Below are 19,484 nucleotides of genomic sequence, written 5' to 3' on the forward strand. Positions count from 1 at the left end.
TCTCAGGAGATGAGGTATAGGATTAGAAGTGAGGGGATTGATTTAACTCTTTAAATTGGATGACGCACTTAAAAAACTCATTGAACTGCATAGCCAGAAACTGCTGGCTAACAGGAGTGTCAGACAGAGCAGCCTGGTGAGCAGCAGCAGCAGCAGGCAAGCTGTTTTCAACAAACATTGAAGAACTGCTGAGTCTAAGAAGCAGAAGGGCAGAGCAGGCCAGCCTCTGCAAGTCAGTTCCAAATAAGATAATTTTTATTATGTTGAACATGAAAACAGTGCTGGTCTTTTCAAACACACCCCCACACAATCTGTGATACCACCTTGAAGATGAACAGTGTGTGTACATCATATGCAAGTTAAGGGAACAAAATTCGAACCAGGAAGAAAAAGGAAAGTAAATTTGCCTTTAAATCTAGAAACAAAGCAAAGTTCTGTGATGATAGCATCAGACTGGGAATCAGGAGACTAACATCCTAGACCTACCTATCTGCCTTTTCTTATTGGGTAAAGAAGAATCTCATAAACCCATTATGAGTTATTAACTGTAATCTAAGTCTTGGACTTATCTCCTGGTTTTCTTAGCCAGCTGCTTGGCACAGCCTTTATCCCTTTCTAAATTTCTCTAAATCTTTCCCTCCATCCACTAGGAATGTCTGATTAAGGTAGTGCTAAATTCTGCTGGAGAAGCTTTCAAGAGGTACCAGATAGGTCTTTAGGAGAAGGTGGAGTCTGAGTTAGAGTCAGAGAACTGTAGGAGGGAGAAAGAAGTAGGCAGCCCTGCTCTCCTCATGATCAGTTATCTAGAACAGTTTGAGGCCTGCCTAGGAGGCAGGGCAGGGCAGAGTGTGGGTACTGGTCAAATCTCCAATGAGAAAGAAAAGTAAAGAAAAGAAGGGCTGTGCTTGCTTGCCTTGGTTGAGTTTTCTCCTGTTTTAATAGGAATTTGCCACAAACAACAGGAACATCCTTCATACCAAGTGAATTTTCTGAGTCCCGTATATTAAAAACAACAACACAAGAGCCTTTGTTAGCCACAATGGCTCAACCTTCCCTTTCCTCTTCCTATCTCATCTTCCTTCCCTAAAATTCTAAACTGTGGGTGCTCAAGCTCAGCCTGGGCCCATTAAAGCTTATTTTAAGAAGGACTTCAGCTGAGCCCCCTACCTCCCACCCCTTTTTTTCTGTAGCCTCAGGTTGCTTTGGAAATTGTGGACGGATGAAATAGAAATTCCATTGGAGGGGCAGCTAGATGGCACAGTGGATAGAGCACCAGCCCTGGAGTCAGGAGTACCTGAGTTCAAATCCGGACTCAGACACTTAACATTTACTAGCTGTGTGACCCTGGGCAAGTCACTTAACCCCAATTGCCTCATAAAAAAAAATTCCATTGGAGGGAGGCAAAGCTAACTTGAGGTTCTGCTGTGAGTGGGACGCACCCTTTTGCTTTTAGGATAGCACAAACTCTTCGTTGTCTGGAAAGAGCAAGGATGCTCTGGAAAGGGTAGTTGATGACCACCATCATGAGCATCATCTCAGACACATAGAGTAGGGTTTCTAAGAGCTTCAAGTATATTTCATTCAGTCCTGACAACCACCACAAGTTAAAGCAGGGCTTCGTAGCTCAGCACCCAGCTCCTGCAGGTGGCTGAGCACTTGTTTTGGTCAGTGCCTCCCCCTCCCCTCACCTAGAGGGGATTATGAATAAGTGGTGGGAGCAGATAGCCTGGGAGTTGGGGCGAAGTAAGAAGTGGAAATGAATGGAGAAAGGGAGGCTTTTAGGGAGAGAAGAGGAGAGAGGTTGATGTGAAAGAAGGGGTCGGGAGAGGTGAGGAACAAGGGGAAATGGGTGAGCTTCCTGGCAAGAAATTGGGGGGGGGGAAATGTGCCTGTCACCCACGTGACGTGGAGTGGGCCGGGGAGAGGCGGCAATACGGCGATGTCCTAGTCACCGGCGCCGCCGCCGCCCCCGCTGCAGCTGGTGCATCTGGAGCAGCTGGAGGCCGTGGGGCTCCGGGCCGCTGCAGCCGCGAAGCCGTCAGCAGGTGGCGAGGAGGGGCCGAGCGAGCCCGTGAGTGAAGGCGCCTAGAGCCGCGACTGCGGGCGCAGCCACAGCCGCCCAAGCCTCCTAAGGCAAAACAGCACAATGGAGCCGGAGCCCGCCCGGGACTTGGGACTGGGCGACTCCTCCTTGCACAGATACCTGGATGGGGATTTCTGGAGGCTGAAGAACGAACTGCGCAGGCTCTTGGCCGCTTGTCCCCTCTTCTGGCAGAGGTACCTTTCTCCCTAGCCGTGCGAGCCCCTGCGGCTGCCCCTGATGCTCACTCCCCGCTCTCTCCGAGCAGCCCGCCCCACGCCGGGCTGTCTTGTCTCTCTCCCCGTTGTTCCGTGCCTCGCTCCTCCCCACGGCCCCCCGAGCCAAAGCTGATCCCCACTCCCTCTCGATGGCAGCAGCTGTTGCCCCCCGTCAGCCTTCCCCAGCCTCAGGGACAGCTGCCGCAATACCTGCTGTCGAACTGCCAGCAGGTACCCTTCTCTCCCAGGTGAACGGTAGCCGGAGCTCCCACTTTCCCCAAACCGGAGGGTGGAAATTGGCGGAGGGAGGAGGGTGTGAAAGCTCCGGGGCCTTTTCTTCTCCCCTCCCTTGTTTTGTCTACTAAGCTCTCGGGAGCCGGGGGATTCGCAAAGCCCTCCTCTCTGTGTGTGTCTGATCTTGGCTCGGGGTGGAACCAGACCAGCTCCCCGTCTGGAATGTGAGCTTGATTACTGCCGGGAGCGAGGTTCAGCCACACTCCGGGGAAGTTGAGGATTTGGGTTATGTGTCAGGGAAGGAATTTTTGGTTTTTACAGAGGGAGGAACTTGCTCTGAAGATACTGAACAATGGCCCAGGCTCTTTGGGGAATGAGATGGGTTTGGTGAGGTAAATCGGCTGCCGAAGAAAGGATTGGATCATCTCTCCAAGTCTCTGTGACAGGAAAGATGTGCCGGCGTCATTCATTCCTGCTTTTAGAGGGATTGGATGCTGGCTTAACTCCTTTCCCTTTCCCCCTATGATGAATGTAACTCACCTGCTAAGTTGAGAGGACTTAGCTTCCCACTGATTGCCACTGAGTCCTCAATTGCTCACTTAATGAAAGCATCCTAAGCCGTGCTCAATCACCGGTATTGAAGAGGGGCAAAGAACCAAGGAATAAAGTAGCTTGGACCTAAGAGGTGTAGGCAAAGTCCTCAGGACGACAGTCTTATGACTGGCTAGAGTGGGGAGGGCGCTGGTCCTGCTCAGGGACTGAGTTTACACATGCGATGTGCTGGGGAAAGGGTGGACTAAGGCCAGATAGGCAATATTGATGAGGTACTTAAGGCACTGCGTTTCGGTGATGGAGTTAAGTTCCCAGTAACATTTAGGCAGGCAGTAGGCAGAGAAGGAAAATTGATGTGGCCTGATATGATTGAACCAGGGCAGGAGAACTGCCTGCACCCAGTTTGTCCTCTTAGTCCACATTCTCTGCAAATACCGATCATTAGAATCACTCCTTTTGTGGATTTCTTATTTGAAGAAAGCTCCAGTTAATTGCAGCTTCCGGAGGTACCTACTTCATCATGAACTCCTTTATCACAGAGTGATATCACTTGGAGAGTGGGACGGAGGGCAGTGAATTTTGCTTTGGGGAAGAGTGATGATGGTGGTGATGTGGTGGGCCGTGTTTGGGGTGGGCTTGGCTCTGGTAGAGTGGAGTAGCACAGTGCTAGGCAGACCCCCATTCACCTTGACTCCGCCTCTCTAAAGTATTATCTCCAAGCTTCTGCTCCAAGCTGAAGCACAGAGGAATGCACTCTAATAGTGGCGAAGGGCAACTTAGGGGAACTGTGGGAGGATAGCAAGCCCTGCCAAATTCCTCCTTCATCCACCCTGGCTTTTCTCCACCATCCTCTTTTCCCCCTCCCCAAGCCCTGTAACATATTTAACCTGATTTCTCTCCTACATTCTTCTCTGGTCTTTACCAATCCAGACTCTGTGCTTTCTTCCTTTTTAATAAGTACAACTGAGATGAGATTTTTGAATCCCACGTGTGAAGACAGAGAATAGAGAATACACCTCACCTGAAGTAGGAGGGCTCTGTAGGTACTTTTCTCACAGTAAAGGCTCAATTCCTAGACACTATTGATTATTTAAGAAGTGGTTATAAGTGCAACTTCTCTCCCTCCTTCCCTTCCCCATCTTGGCCCAGATTCTTCTAGGTTTGGGGGGGGGTAGGGTTTTAAAATATAAAAGGATCGTTTGAATATAATGTTTAACAAACTTTCCAATTCGGGCTTGTTAATTTTGACCCTAGGTAGAGATTTGCTCCAGGAAAATCTCCAACCCTAGTTAGGTATTGCTCCTCCCTTACTTCTCATTAAGATTCTTATTGCTTTCCCTGTTCCATAGGACCCCCAAGAAAACATAGTCATGTTATAGTTTACATTGATTACATCATATAGGAAGATTATAAAAGGCATTATTGAGATGCCCCAAGACCCTGGCACTGCTCAGATATAAGGTTCTACCATCTGCCTGTCCAGCAGCAGCAGCAGTAGCAGTCATGCCCCATTAATGGTTCAGTTCACTTATCTACTCTCCAAGGGAACACAGGGTCCTCAGAGAAGTTGGCAGAAGAGAGCACCAGTCCAAATCCCTCCCCCTCCTCTCCAATAGAGACTGTCTCCCTGCTCTGCCTATAATTTCATCAAAGAAGTTTTGTCTCACCTGCCCATCAAGGACTACAAAGCTTAAAGCAAGGTAAAATCATGAGGCTGAAATAATCCCATCCATCCATAGTGTCACAGATTTAGGGCTAGAGGAAATCCTAGAGGTCATCTCATTCAAACCCCTGGTTTTATATATGTGGAAATTGAGGCCCAGAGAGTTTAACTTGCCCAAGGTGACATAGGTAGTAAATGGGCAGAGTCAGGATTTGAACCTGGGTCCTCAATTCCAAATACTTAACCCCTTTACTTTTACAGATAGAGAAAAGCAGGCCCAAGAAGGTAAAGTGCCGTACTCAAAATCATACTGCTAGTAAATGCCAGCACTGCAACTTGGAACCATTGCCTGTGACTCCAAATTCAGAGCTCTTTCCACTTTACCCCTCTGACTCCATGAGGGTGACTGTGGAAGATGCTTATAGAGAGCCAACCAGTATTGGACTATGTATGTGCTAGGTCAAATGAGTGGCTTCCGGAACACACTTTTAGGTAGCAGGTAACAATCGGCATTTCTATTTTGGAAACAGCAAAAGAAATACATCTTGTTTCTATTTTAATTAATCTGCCAATACTGTATAATCTCCCTCCTATGAGATGAGAATCCAGATCAGTGATTTCTGGAGGATATCCCAGTCTAGCCCTGCTAGGAAGAAATCATTTTCCATTTTAAGTCAACATTATAGGATGATGCATATATGCAAATACTACAGGAAGGGACTGTGATTTGGTTAGCCTATGAGTTCCAGGTGTTGGGCTGCTTCAGCCCCTGGATATCTTAGTATAAATAAGTCCTAGGGAGTTGCCTAAGGCACAGAAAGGTTAAGTCACATGCCTTCACACGTCCAGTAACTCCTGTTAGAAGTAGGATTTGAACCCAAGTCTTGGCAAGCCCAACACTATTCATTAAGTCAGACTGACTAATATATACATATATTATATACATATATATATACACATACATATAAGTGGAAAAGTTTTCCATGAATGATGAGAGGCAGATCTTAATATATGGAAGAGTTACCCAAGTGTTTGTTTCCATTACATTCAGTGAAATTCTGAAGTTTGAAAACCATGCCAGGGTGATAGATGACTACACAAAGGAAAGTTCTTTTAGGCACTGAAAAATTAAACTTCCTGATTTTGCCTTAATTTTTTTCAACCTACTAGAATCTTGAAGCAGCTTTTAGAAAGAAGTAAAAAAAAATTCAATGAACTTTTCAGTATTTTTCTCAGAAAAGTTGTGGGGAAAATAATGGATAAGTCATTAAATGCAAAAGGCAAAAAATCTGTAGGAGAAAACTAAAGAAACTAAACCTGGTAAATGAGAATCATGTACAAGGTGAAAGAAGTGTTGGGGATAGCTTTCCATCAGCCACTGTCAAATGTAATCAATCACTTTAGTTATATTTTATAGAGGTACCCCCATTACAAATTCTTGCCTTTCTCTCCTACTTATTTTAATGACATATTTTCCCTCTCCAAGTTTTCTAAAGACAAAGATCAGTTGGAACTAAATTTATGGCATTTGGGCTGGGTTTATGTAGATTTGGTTAAGGACAAGAAGTGGTGGGCATTGTCACATGAAGGGGTACAGTCCTCTCCCCTATCTCTTGAATTCTATAGTAGAAACTCTGTTCTTTATCTCGGGCATGTGTTTCCAAGGTTTCAAATGGGAAAAAAGTCCTTGGGTTCCTTTTCCCTGCATGACCTTCCAACTTTTTAAATGTCAAAACATTTCACAGACCCACCCACGTGTTAGTAGTTGCCTTATTATTAATAGCCTTTGAGATAGTGTTGTTGTTCAGTTGTTTCAGTCGTGTCCAACTTTTGTGACCCCATTTGGGGTTTTCTTGGCAGAGATACTGGAGTGGTTTGCTATTATCTTTTCCTGCTCATTTGGCAGATGAGGAAACTGAGGCAAACAGTGTGAAGTAACTTGCCCAGAGTTACACAGCTGATAAGTGCGTGAGGCCAGATTTGAACTCAGAAAGATGAGTCTTCCTGATTTCAGGCCCTGTGTTCTTCTGATAATACATGGCTAGATAAAGGCCCGTTTTCAGTAATTATGAGGCAACTTGATGCCCACAAGTTAGGACCTAGAACTTCAATTTTTTGTTATCCCCATTAAGATACCAGTTGTTTACACTTGAGTCTCCCTTCTGTTTTTTGAGTAGGTTGTGATAGAAGGAAGATACTGGGCACTAAGGAAGATGGCATATGCAGTTGTGTAATGTTAGTCCTGAAATGAAACTTAAGGACCTCATTCACCCCAATAGAGGCCTCGTGTAGTAACTTGGCCTCCATAAAGCCACCCCTAATGTCATCAATATCTTCTTCTTCTGACCTATACGCACCTTTTGTGTGATAGCATTACACAGATGGTTACACAGCACCATTTCAGTCTTGTCTTATCTTTGTGGCACTCACATAGGCTTTAAAGGGGCCTTAGATCAACCAGCCTAAGCCTCTCATTTTACAAAAAAGAAACAAACTAAGGTCAGAAATTAGGAAACATTTTCCTGAGGTTGCAGAAAAAGTTGCTGAACCCAAATTGTTGGATTTTAAAGTCAGGAAGACCTGATTTGAAAGGGGTTTGGGTTCAAATTCTGCCTCAGATACTTACTAGCAATGTGACATGAGGCAAGTCACTTAACCTCTCTTGACCTCCATTTTCTCATCTGTAAAATGAAAGGGTTGGGCTAGATGATGTCAGATCCCTTGCAGCTCGAAATCTATAACTCCAAGTCTAGTCTTTCTGACATCCTACATTGTTCTTCCTTAAAGCCTTGTATACAATGAATGCCTAATAAATATTTGAATAGAGACCACAACATTTTGCCTCAGGCAGGGACTGAGGGTGGCTTTGTGGCACAGGTGCTTACCAGGGCTGCAGGGGAAATGTCTGTAGAGGTGTAAGGAGGGTACTGGATATGGTGATGGAGGGTGGGGGGGAAGTGTGTACATCTTCATGGGAAAATCACGTAGAGCTAATGGGCCCATTGGACTGTGATTTGGGACTGTTTTTTAGCCTTTCTTTATACTCCCAGTGTTTGGTACAATGTCTGACACTTAGTAGGAACTTCATAAATGCCCCATCTCTGCTACCAACACCGCTATCAACAATTCTGATCAATTGTTTGTGAAGGGAAAGCAAGGACAAGAGCCCTGGGAATAGTAACACTCTTCAGAGCATCTGCCCAGCCTGGCACTGACCATCCAAGGGAGTGACATTTGTAGAGAAAGGATCTACCCTCTGCATCAACATCTACTTACTACCAATGACAGGGCAGGGAAGTGAGTGAGCTGAAGCAATAAGGCACCTGGAAGGAGACATGGGAGGCAGAATGTGCCAGGCCGGTCAGAACACCTTTCTTCAGATCCTGGTGAGGACTGCTCAACACCCCTAACTCCAAGAGTCCCCGAAATACCAGCAGTTCTTATGGAGAAAATGTGTCAGCTGTGCATCAACTATGTGCTATACTGATGAACTATATATGTCACACATTAGAATGGGAGCTGTTTGGGAGTGGAAACTGTCTTCCTCTTCTATTTACATCTCCAGCCCCTTAATACTTAATAAATGGCCTTTCATTCATTGTTTCAAAATGGTAACAAAATGATATTCTCATTGAGGTTCCTACTGTTTTGTGGGGGTGGTTTTCACTCATGATGTTTCTTTTGTAATGACAAGATTTTATTAATTTGTGGAGTTGTTATGATAGCCTAGCAAGGAGTTCTTAACCCATTTTCATGAGCTTGTTTTATGAAAATGAATATTTTGGTGACTCAGTATAATTGGTTTCCTTTGAGGTCCTATGTATTTTTTTTTTCTGCACTTAAAGTCATTATTCTGAGAAGGGGCGCATAGGACTCACCAGACTGCTGGAGAGAACCTAGACATTAAGGGAAACTATTTCATCCCTTTCCAAATAACAGCTATAACCTTAAAGGGAGCACTGCTTTTGCTGTTTTCTTGTCGCTGCAAAGAGGGAGGCAGCAGAGAAGGTGCCATAAAGCTACTCCTTGTCAAAGGGCCAACTTTTTATTCTATTATCTTCCATTACTGCTGAGGTTCAGGCAACTCCAATCAGTTGGGGCTTCTCTTCTAGGGATGAAATAATTTAGGGTGAAAATAAACTGGCACAACCACATGAAAAAGATGGATCACCCCACTCAGGGCTTTATCAAGACACTCGTCAGCTGATGTCTTCTTTGGCAGTAAAGGGGAGGTTACCAGCCAAATGATTATTTAACCGGGTGCCTTTGTCTTTGTGAGTGCCTTATAATCTTTATGGTCTTTATGTCCCTGGCCTTAAGGAAATCAAAGACCTCAACTCTAAACATAGGGGACTTTGTAAATGACAAAGGCAATAGGTGGGGGAAAAAACACTAGACTTCTCTGCTGAGTGTTCATTATTAACTCTTATGCTTCATTTCTTTGGGGTTTGGGACCAACTCATCCAGTGTGCAAGGTAATATCTTGCCCTGTTTTGCTCATCCCCAAATAACTTGTTTTATCAGGTTCAAATCAAACATTTCTCAGTTAGAAATCTGGGGTTTTCATATTATTGTTGGTACTGGAAAATCAGCAAACTGTCAATAAAACCGATAGAACATCAAATTTGATATTACAATCTAAATGAAAATTGAATTTACTGTATGTGTCACTTTGTCAAGGAGCTGATTACTATATGATTTCATTTTTCTGATACCATATTCTACTCACATGTCACAGCCTAACTTCATAGATAAGGCCTATGAGCTTATCAAGTACAACTTTGTTGTTTTACAGACAGGAAAACTGAGACCCAGTGAGGTTAAATGGCAGATCCAAGGGTTGAACCTAGATCCCCTAACTCCAGATATATCAATCCTTACATTAAACCACAGTGCCTACAGTAATCTGTAGTTCTAGTAACTTTTTCTTAGAGCATACTGCATATATGGGGAAAGGGGGAGAAGAGAAGGAAGGGAAAGGATAGACTTTGTTTTTTATTCCTCCAAAGCATATAACCTGGGTCATGTAGTCCTTAGGGAAAGCTTTAGACAGTCCCTGGTAATGCTTTTCTTCTCCCATCTCAGTCTGAAAAGAGAGAAAAGTTAAGACCTTTCGTTCAGTCCTCTCTCTAATGGGGTGGAAATGTGGGATGTCCCACGGGCACAGTCACAGAGCTGAGCTTTTAAAATAGTTTCTTTCGTTACGCCAGCTAACATGGTGGTGGGGTTGTTTGTTTTATTTTTAATCTACATCCTCCCTTTGGTTAGAATCTTGATGTTTGCACTTGAACCTGGTTAGCCAAAGGGACCATTTTGGCTGCCCTCAGCAAAATACCCTCCCCTGCCTATGGCCCACATGCTGATTTCCTTAGTCTTGAGCTGTTCTAGTTCTGTATCCTTGCTTCCCCATCAAAGAGCACTTACCTCCCAGGGTTGCTCAGAAGGTTCAAATGAGATTATAGTTGTAAAGCACTTAACACAGTTCCTGGCAGACAGTAGGTGATTAATAAATGCTTGTTTCCTTCCTACTCAGCTGGTGTAGTGGAAAAAGCCCAAGGTTTGTGGTCATAAAACCAGGCTTGAAACCTGAATTTGATTTTTACTATCTGTGTAACCATGGAGAGAATGAGGCTTCTGAACATCAGCTTCTTCATCTATAGAATGAGGGTGGTTGGTAGAAAAGTTCTTTGTGATAGGCAGCTCGGTAGAGGAAAGTTTTGTCTTTTGTCTTTGATGTCCCTAGCACAGCGCTTTAATGGAAGCATATTGAATTGACCTGAAATCAGGAGAGCTGGGTTCAGATCCTGGCTGTGTGACCTTGGGCAAACAACTTAACCTTTCTGAAACTTAGCTTCTTCATCTATAAAATGGGGATAGTAGCTAATAATAATGTTTTCTTTTTTTCTTTTTTCTTTTTTTTTTTTGTGGGGCAGTTAGGGTTACTTGCCCAGTCATACAGCTAGTGTCAAGTGTCAGGTCGGACTTGAATTCAGGTCCTCCTGAATCCAGAGCCAGTGCTTTATCCACTGCACCACCTAGCTGCCCCCAATAGCGAATAATAAATAACATGTATATAGTGTTTTGTACAAAAATATTTGTAACAGCTCTTTTTGTGGTGGCTAAGAATTGGAAATCAGAGGAATGACCATCAATTCGGGAATGGCTAAATAAATTGTGATATGATTGTGATGGAATATTATTGTGCTATAAGAAAGGACAAACAGGACAATTTCAGAAAGACCTAGAAAGACTTACATGAACTGATGTATAGTGAAGTGAGCAGAATTAGGAGAATGTTGCCCACAGTGACAGCAATGTTGTTTGATGAAGAACTGTGAATGACTTAACTATCCTCAGAAATACAATGATCCAAGACAGTCCCAAAGGATTATCAATGAAACATACTATCCACCTCTAGAGAAAGAACTGATATTAATTAAACATAGACTGAATCATGCTATTTTTCACTTTCTTTCTTTTTTTTCTTTTATTCAAGTCTTCTCATACAAAATGACTAATGTGGTAATGTTTTACATAAGTTCACATGTAAAACCTATATCTGATTGCTTTTCAACTATGGAGGAGAAAGGGGAGAGAGGGAAGGAAGGATAGAATTTGGAACTCAAAACTTAAAATAAAAATGTTTATTATTACTTTCAAAAACATGTATATAGTGTTTACTGTGTGCCAGGTACTGTGCTAAGTGCTTTACAATTATTATTGCATTTGATCCTCACAACCTATTTTTATGAGGCAAACAAGTTAAGTGACTTGCCCACTGTCGCAGAACTAAAAGGTATCTGAGGCTGGATTTGAACTCATGGCTCCAGGCTCAGTGTTCTGTCCACTGTACCACCTGGCTGGTCTAAAACCTATCTCACTGGGCAAGGAAGCTGTCAGTCCCCTTCTTCATCCCTTGCATAAGACATGTTACCAGACTGTGCTGTCCTTTATGCCTGGAATCCTTTACTTCCTCATCTCTGTTGCCTGACTTCAAGTCCCACTTACAATCCCACTGTCGATAGGAAGCTTTTCTTGATCCTCCCTTAATGCTCATTCTACCTTCTGTGACTTTCTCTAATTTATCCTCTATAAAACTTGTTTTGTATATATATGGTTGTTTGCTCGTTGTCTCCCTCCTTAGATTGGGAACTCCTTGAGGACAGGAACTATTTTTGTCTTTCATTGCATTCCCCAGCACTCAGCACAGTACCTGGCATATAGTAGCTACTTGATAAATACTTGGTGACTTTACTTGGGGGAAAAAAAAAGATTTTCAGCTTTTGTTGGCCTTTAAGGTTAATGTGAATTAACAGTGTGATATGACCTCCCCAAAATGTCATCTTATGTTTCGTTGAGAGAAGCATTGTTCAGAATGAGGGAGGTGATAGACCTGCTAATCTCTGTCCTGATCAAACCCCAACCTTGCTGTGCTCAGCTGCAAGGAAAGCGTTTTGTAAATAATAAAACACTATAGAAATGTTGGCTGTTGCAGTTCACCCTGTGTTCAACCCTTGCCAGGGTTCTAGGGCAGAGTCAAGCAGCAGAGAATGGAGATGGGTTTTTAGGAGAATCTTTTATTGACCAGAACCCTAAGGTTCTTTATTCTTTATTCTCAGACCACACGACCATAACCTCCTTTCAATTATATTAAAATAATTTTCTAAAAAATAAGTATTAATAGTAAGTACATTTTTCTTCAATTTTTTAATAGGAAGAATTTCCTCTGTTTCAAGAACATACCTATCCTCTACTTTATGGGACAAGAATATGAAAGCAAAGATTGTAATAGATCATAAGTTCCTTGAGGACAGGAACCCTGTTTCTAAATATATTTCTAAACATATTCATGTTTGGCAACGTACTAAATTAAAACATAATGCCCCAGGGGCGGCTAGGTGGCGCAGTGGATAAAGCACTGGCCCTGGATTCAGGAGTACCTGAGTTCAAATCTGGCCTCAGACACTTAACACTTACTAGCTGTGTGACCCTGGGCAAGTCACTTAACCCCAATTGCCTCACTTAAAAAAAAACAACAAACCCCCCCCCCCAAAAAAAAAACCAAAAACATAATGCCCCATCTGTGGTTACTCATCTGACTTCCATAACTTTCATTCATGCTTGACTACTGGGTTCCCTAAAGGACAGCTCAATACTCTAAAGGTTCTAGGAGTAAGTATGTAAGGCTATATTTATACTGTAACCCCTGAGCCCCGACCGGGAATGCCTCCCATTAAGAATCAGCCAGTAGAGTCAAACAGGTCTTATCAAAGGCATTTACTCAAATATCATAGTAACAATAGTACTTAGAAAACATTTTCTCTTTCCTGCCTGTCCCCTTCCCTGCCACTACCCTTCATCTTGGGACAAAATATACATAGTATCCAGAGGAAGCATGGGCAGTGATGCACATAGGTGGCAAAGGGATAACACAACTCCTGGCACTTCCTACCTTGGAATTCCTTCTTTGATTCTATAGTTGGTATTCTTCATAGTTGGCATACAGCAAGTGGTTGCTGTACTCTTTGAAACCATTTCCTCCCTCAAGTGACTTTTTGTATATACTTACCTATGATATATCTCTGTTCCTAATGTAAACATTTCCTTTAATGTGCAACACTATCTATTCGGTGTATGCTGAGCTGACTTCTTGCAGGCCTCCAGATCTTTTGAAGCTCACAAGGCCACTTGGAAACTTCTACCTCAGGATGTTCAATCACCTAGACAGGCATGTAAATATGCAAGAGGAAGCCCAAATCTAGTCTCAAGCTTATCTAGCCAGGTATAGGTTTATGGCCACACAGAGGCTAGGTGAAATAATGGGGATACGTGTCTTCCTGTCTCTCAGAAGGCAGTTCAAAGCAGTCTTCACTTTTCAAAGCCAAAAGGAAGATAAAAAGGTAGAGGGGCAGGTCACCCTTTTAAAATATCCATTAAGTTATATCTCAGAAGATGATTGGAGATCTCTCTTTATCAACTCTCATCGTAAGCCTCTGACTCATTAGCTCTTCTGACTCAACAGCCAAGTAGGGGACTCTGTCATCATATAATGCAAACCCCTCAGTAATACACGGTGGGAGCTACATGTCCCCAAGTTTCCAGGGCATTGATAGGAAATAAACAGAAAATAGTTGTGCATCCTCTTTACAAACCAATAAAAAGAGGACAAATCCAAGTATGTTCTACAACCCACTTGGAGAAATATGGTTGAATAAATTTATGTATGACTATCCTTGAATTACATTAAAACATATCAGAGTGGGCAGCTAGGTGGCACAATGGATAAAGCACCTGCCCTGGATAGAGAAAGACCTGACACTTACTAGCTATATGACCCTGGGCAAGTCACTTAACCCTCATTTCCCCGCAAAAACCCAACCAAACCAACAAAACAAACCAAAAAAACAAAAATACATATCAGAAATGTGTTCTTTTGGAAGCAATTCTCTGATAGAATTTAAAAGCATCTGAGGAGGTTGTCAACCTTATGACATCAGGACATTGTAATTTTGCGCCAAATGGAAGTTGAAGTGTCTGCTTGTAGTTTTGTATATTTTCTATGTTTGGAAAGCTTTTTTCCTGACTCTGGCCTCTTCCTGTTATTCCCTGTACCTCCCAACTTAATATCATAAGACTTTTCCCCATACCTGGGAATTCCCTGACTCTGAAAACACAGAACTTCCAGAATTTTGCTAACTTCCTCCTCTATGCCTTATAATATTCAGTAGAACTCTGAGGTATAATGTTATGCTTCATTCAGTGGACTAGCATTTATTAATCACCTATTATATGCCAAGCACTGGGGATAGAAAGGCATAAAATAGTTCTTTTGTATGAGAACTTTATCCTAAAAAGGGCTTAGTTTGAGGCCTTGGATTTCCATAAAATGATTTTTTTCCTGCTTTTATCATGTCTGCAAATTCTTTACATTGAGTTGGTATAGAGAATATGATAATGGTACTTGGGATTTACTGCTCAAGATTATGGAGCAGCCAAGTGAAAAAAATAACAAACCCTTGGTAGTGGGCAACTGGGGGGAAATTTTGAATCCTCTCATCTATCTATCTGTCTTTCTGTCTGTCTGTCTATTCATTCATTTATTTATCCATTTATTTATTCACCCATTCATTCCTTCATTTATCTATCCTTTTATCTAACCATTTATTTATCCATCTATTTAATTATCTAACTATTTATTCATTTGTTTATTCATTTATCTGTCTGCTTGCTTATTGATTCATTCATTTATCTATATATCTATCTGTCTGTCTATCTCTCTATTTGTGGGACAGTGAGGGTTAAGTGACTTGTCCAGGGTCACACAGCTAGTAACTGTCAAGTGTCTGAGGTCGGATTTGAACTCGGGTCCTCCTGAATCCAGGGCCGGTGATTTCTCCACTTGAATCCTTTTTTAAAAAATGAGGGTTGCTTTTGCTCAGAATACCTAGATGAGAGAAAGAGAAAACAGATTAACAGCTTTTTTTAAATCCAGTCTATGTATTGAATAGAAATGTATTAGTTTGTTTCCATTAACTTATTTAACTTGACCACACTGTACCTTTGAAAACAAATATCTAAGGCTTGCATTTGTGAAATAAAAAATTCTATTTCCAGTTTCAGTGAGAGAGAATTACAGGAGAAAACAGAAAAGAGACAAGATCTTAAACTGAACAAGGAGAAACAATCTATGAAAGTGATTTTGGGGACTGCTAGGTGGCGCAGTGGATAGAGCACTGGCCTTGGAGTCAGGAGGATCTGAGTTCAAATCCAGTTTCAGACACTTACTAGCTGTGTGATCCTAGGCAAGTCAGTTAATCCTGATTGCCTCCAAAGTGATTTTTCGGGGGCTGGACTTGAGGAGACCACCAAAAGTTGAATCTGGGAGAGAAGAAATTTGGGAGAACTAAGAATGAGTTGAATGAAGACTCAAGAAAAAAAATTGAGTGACATACCTGAAGGGAAAGGCTTGAGAAGAATCAGAGAAGTCATCTATTTAGAGCAAGAAGAGACTTCAGCCGCCATCCCATCTAATCCCACTCCCTCATTTTACAGATGAAGGTGAGATTTCTGATAAGAATGACCACTTCACACAGCCACTAAGTGGCAGGGGTGGGGTTTAAACCAGGGCACAGATTTGAACTTGTTCTTCCAAATCCAAATTTAAAAAAAAGGAGAAGATAGTTGCTGAGTATGTAAAACAAGCTGGTTAGTAAAACAAATTGTTGAAACAAAGTAAGAGGCTGTTGAGAAAGGAGAAAGGAAGTAGGATATGGCAAGTAAGTTGTTGAGATAAAAGAAAGGAAGCCTGGTGTGGCCTTCAAGTTTTTGAGGGTGATAAAGATCTTAAAGAGGTGCTCAGGAGTTGTGTAAACATTTGAAAGTAGTTAAAAAAAAAAAAGACAAGGCTGAGAATCTTGGTTAGGATGGAGAGGGGGGATGGCTTTTTCCCTCCCTAGCATTGAGTGTGTGATATTTATATTTCTATTGTAGCCAAGTAATTATATTTCAAGGGTAAGTCATGCTACCTCCTATAATAGAAGGTAAAGGGAACTCAAATAATACCTCTTCACAGTAGAGGGTTTTGGGTGGTTGTTTTTGTTTTTGTTTTTTTGAGAAAATGAAGTTTCTTTTTAATAAATGGAAGTAGGGCTTCAGTGTGTGTGTGTGTGTGTGTGTGTGTGTGTGTGTGAAATAAAGTGACAGAACAGAAACTTGACCTTTGCCAGGAAATTGGAAAGTGGAAGAATGTCGCACAGAAGAAGGGAAGGAAAAGGACAACTGTGGACTGGAAGATTCAAAAAACTAGTTTGATGTTCTTCTTGAGGAGGGAGGTGACTGCTTTGAAGAGGAAACAGTGTTTTCCTTTTTCTTCTAAGGAATGATAAAAGAAAACTACAAAAGCTATCAGGTGGAAAATCATCTAAGGGCCAGGGGAAGAAAAAACAGCGTCCTGGTGGCTGGTGGTTCCCTGCTCAAAGGTACCAAGGCAGCTGTTTATTAACGTGACAACAGAGAGGTCTGTTGTCTCCCCAGAACGTGGATCTGAGACATAACAGAGAACTTCCCAAGACTTGACAGGTCTTTTGGATGTAAATGATACTGACCTAAGGAATTTAGAAAGCACTGCCAAGGATTACAGTGTTTTGAGTAAGAAATAGAAGATCATGGGAATACAGATTGTGTTTTCCTCGCTCTTACCCCTGAAGGCAAGGGAAGTAAAAGAGAAATATGTGTTTGGGAAATAAAAAGCTGGCTATGAAGATCAAGCCCGACAATGGGATTTTAATATCTAGACCATGGCTTATATTTTGGGAATGACAGAAAAGATGACATTAGTAAGAATCAGAAATAATCCCTCTCTATAACTGTTTGCTACACAGGAGAACAGAAACTAACAATAACAGGTAGCATTTACATAGCACTTTAAGGTTTGTAAAATGCTTTACAAATATTTTTATCTTCTCACAAAATTAAAAAAACAACCCCCCTGGGAAGAAAGTGCTCTTTTTAATCCTTGTTTTTACAGTTAGGGAAACTAAGGAAGACAGTGGTTAAGTAACTCGCTCAGGATCATATAACTAAGTGTCTGAAGCCAGCTTTGCCCTCAATTTCACTTGACTCCAGATCCAACACTATCTCCTAAAACAACAAACTTGCCCAGATAGGAAAAGACTCCCTATTTGACAAGAGCTGCTAGGAAAATTGTAAAGCAATTTGGTGAAAAACTGGTTTGGAACAGCATCCTCACAGATTCAAAGAATTTCTGAGCCAGAAAGGACCTTTCCAACCTTCTAGTCCAACCTGTTCCTGAATATGAACCCCAGCTATCACATACCCAGCAAATAGACATCTGGTCTCTGCTTGAAGACCTTCAAGGAAGAGGAACTTGCTACCTTCCAGGCCAACCTTTTGCACTTTTAGACATCTCTAGTAATTAGGCAGATATTCCTGGCATCAAGCCTAACTTTGCTTTCCAATTTGAACTTACTCTTTTCTGGTTCTGCCCTCAGTGGCCAATCAGAACAAGGCTCTCACCACTCTTCTCTGACAGCCCTTCAGATAGTTGAAGAAAGCTCTCCTACCCCTTCTGAAGCTTCTCTTTTCTTGAATAAACACTCATAGATCTTCCAATTGAGCCTCATTTATCTTAGAGTTAAGGTCTTTCATCACACTGGTTGTCCTCCTCCAGACATTGTCATCTTAAATTGTGGTGCTAAGAACACTCTAGATGTGGCCTGCTGAGGGCAGAGTACAGAGATGTTATCGACTCCTGATTCCTAGAAGCTCCACCTTGGCTTTTTGGGCTGCCACATCTTGCACTTGTGGTCCTCTAAAAACCCCAGATTTCTTCAGACCGCTCTAACCAATGCCAACACCAGCTTGTACTTGTGAAGCTGATATAAAAAAAAAACACCCAACATGAAAACAACCAATTCAAGTTTAAGCCTTTTCATTCATCCTATTTAATTTGTCTTAGATTCAGTACAAGCTTTAGCCTATTCAGAGCATTTTGGATCCTTGCTCTGTCGTCCATTGTGGAGGCCATTTCTCTGTGGTTGCCACATGATAATAATGATAAACAGCACAGATACATACATGGATGCCTAAGACATCTGAACAGAGGAACCTTAAACAGGCTGCCATTATATCACTGACTATTGTTCTATCTTGTCATTCCATCTCTTCTGAAGCCATCAAATTATATTACTGTCTAGTCTACAACTCTCCATCTTAGCCACCAGAACCAGATACTTTATCAGTATTTTGCTAAAGGCTAGGTCAACTATATCTACTGCATTCTCTTGATCCTATAATTTATTAACTCTGTTAAGATTAAAAAAAGGAAAGAAACCTAGTCTTGTATAATTTATTCTTTTTTTGGGGGGGGGGATTGAGGTTAAGTAACTTAAGTTCAAATTTGGCCTCAGATACTTGACACTTACTAGCTATGTGACCCTGGGCAAGTCACTTAACCCTCATTGCCCTGCAAAAAAAAAAGAAAAAAGGAAAAAAAAAAGATATGAAATTAGAAAGCTTTTGAACAAATAAAATCAGTGCTTCTAGGATAGGAATAAAGATCACAAATTGGGCAAAAAACTCCACAAAACTTTGCACAAAATATCTTTTGTGAAAGTCTAATATCCAAAATAGAGGGAATTAGCCCAAATATTTAAGACTAAGAGACAACCATTGACAAGCAGTTGAAGATATGAACAAATAATTGTAAACTCAACTAACTATATGAAATATTACCCCATATTATTCATAATGGAAATGCAAATTAAAGTAATTCTTTATAATAAGCAAAACAATTAAAAACAAGATAAGGTAAATTAATAAAGATGACAAAAAATAAATGTTGAAGGGGCTATATAGGAAGACAGGCACACTAACTGAAGGAGCTGTGAATTAATCAAGTCGTTCTGAAAGTAGTTTGGAATAAGAAATGGACTAAAATATGCATTTCCTTAGACCTAGATATTCCATGGCTAGTTATGTATATATGTTAGGGAGGCCAAAGATATAAAGGTCTCATATATACCAAAAATGTTCATAGCATCAATCTGTGGGAATAAAGAACTAAAAACAAATCAGGTATGGATAAATAGCTTAACAAATGATGGTATGTGAATGTAATGTTATTGTGCCATAAGAAATGGGCAACGTGATGAATTAGAAAAGCAAGAGAAAGCATTTGAATTGATGCAGAGTGAAGTAGACAGAATCAGGAAAGCAA

General features: G+C 41.6%; 1 protein-coding gene across 1 annotated transcript in view; it reads left to right on the plus strand.

Annotated features, from left to right (window-relative positions):
- The first annotated feature begins 1,991 nt into the window (after nt 1-1,991).
- The window catches only part of ACOXL (acyl-CoA oxidase like), a 536,612-nt gene continuing 519,119 nt past the window's right edge, over nt 1,992-19,484 (plus strand). The window contains 1 exon segment of the mRNA XM_043984906.1: nt 1,992-2,277. Within this exon segment, the coding sequence (XP_043840841.1) occupies nt 2,147-2,277 (131 nt within the window). The 5' untranslated portion in view covers nt 1,992-2,146.

Source organism: Dromiciops gliroides, chromosome 2 (assembly GCF_019393635.1).
Source record: "Dromiciops gliroides isolate mDroGli1 chromosome 2, mDroGli1.pri, whole genome shotgun sequence".
Taxonomy (NCBI): Eukaryota; Metazoa; Chordata; class Mammalia; order Microbiotheria; family Microbiotheriidae; genus Dromiciops; species Dromiciops gliroides.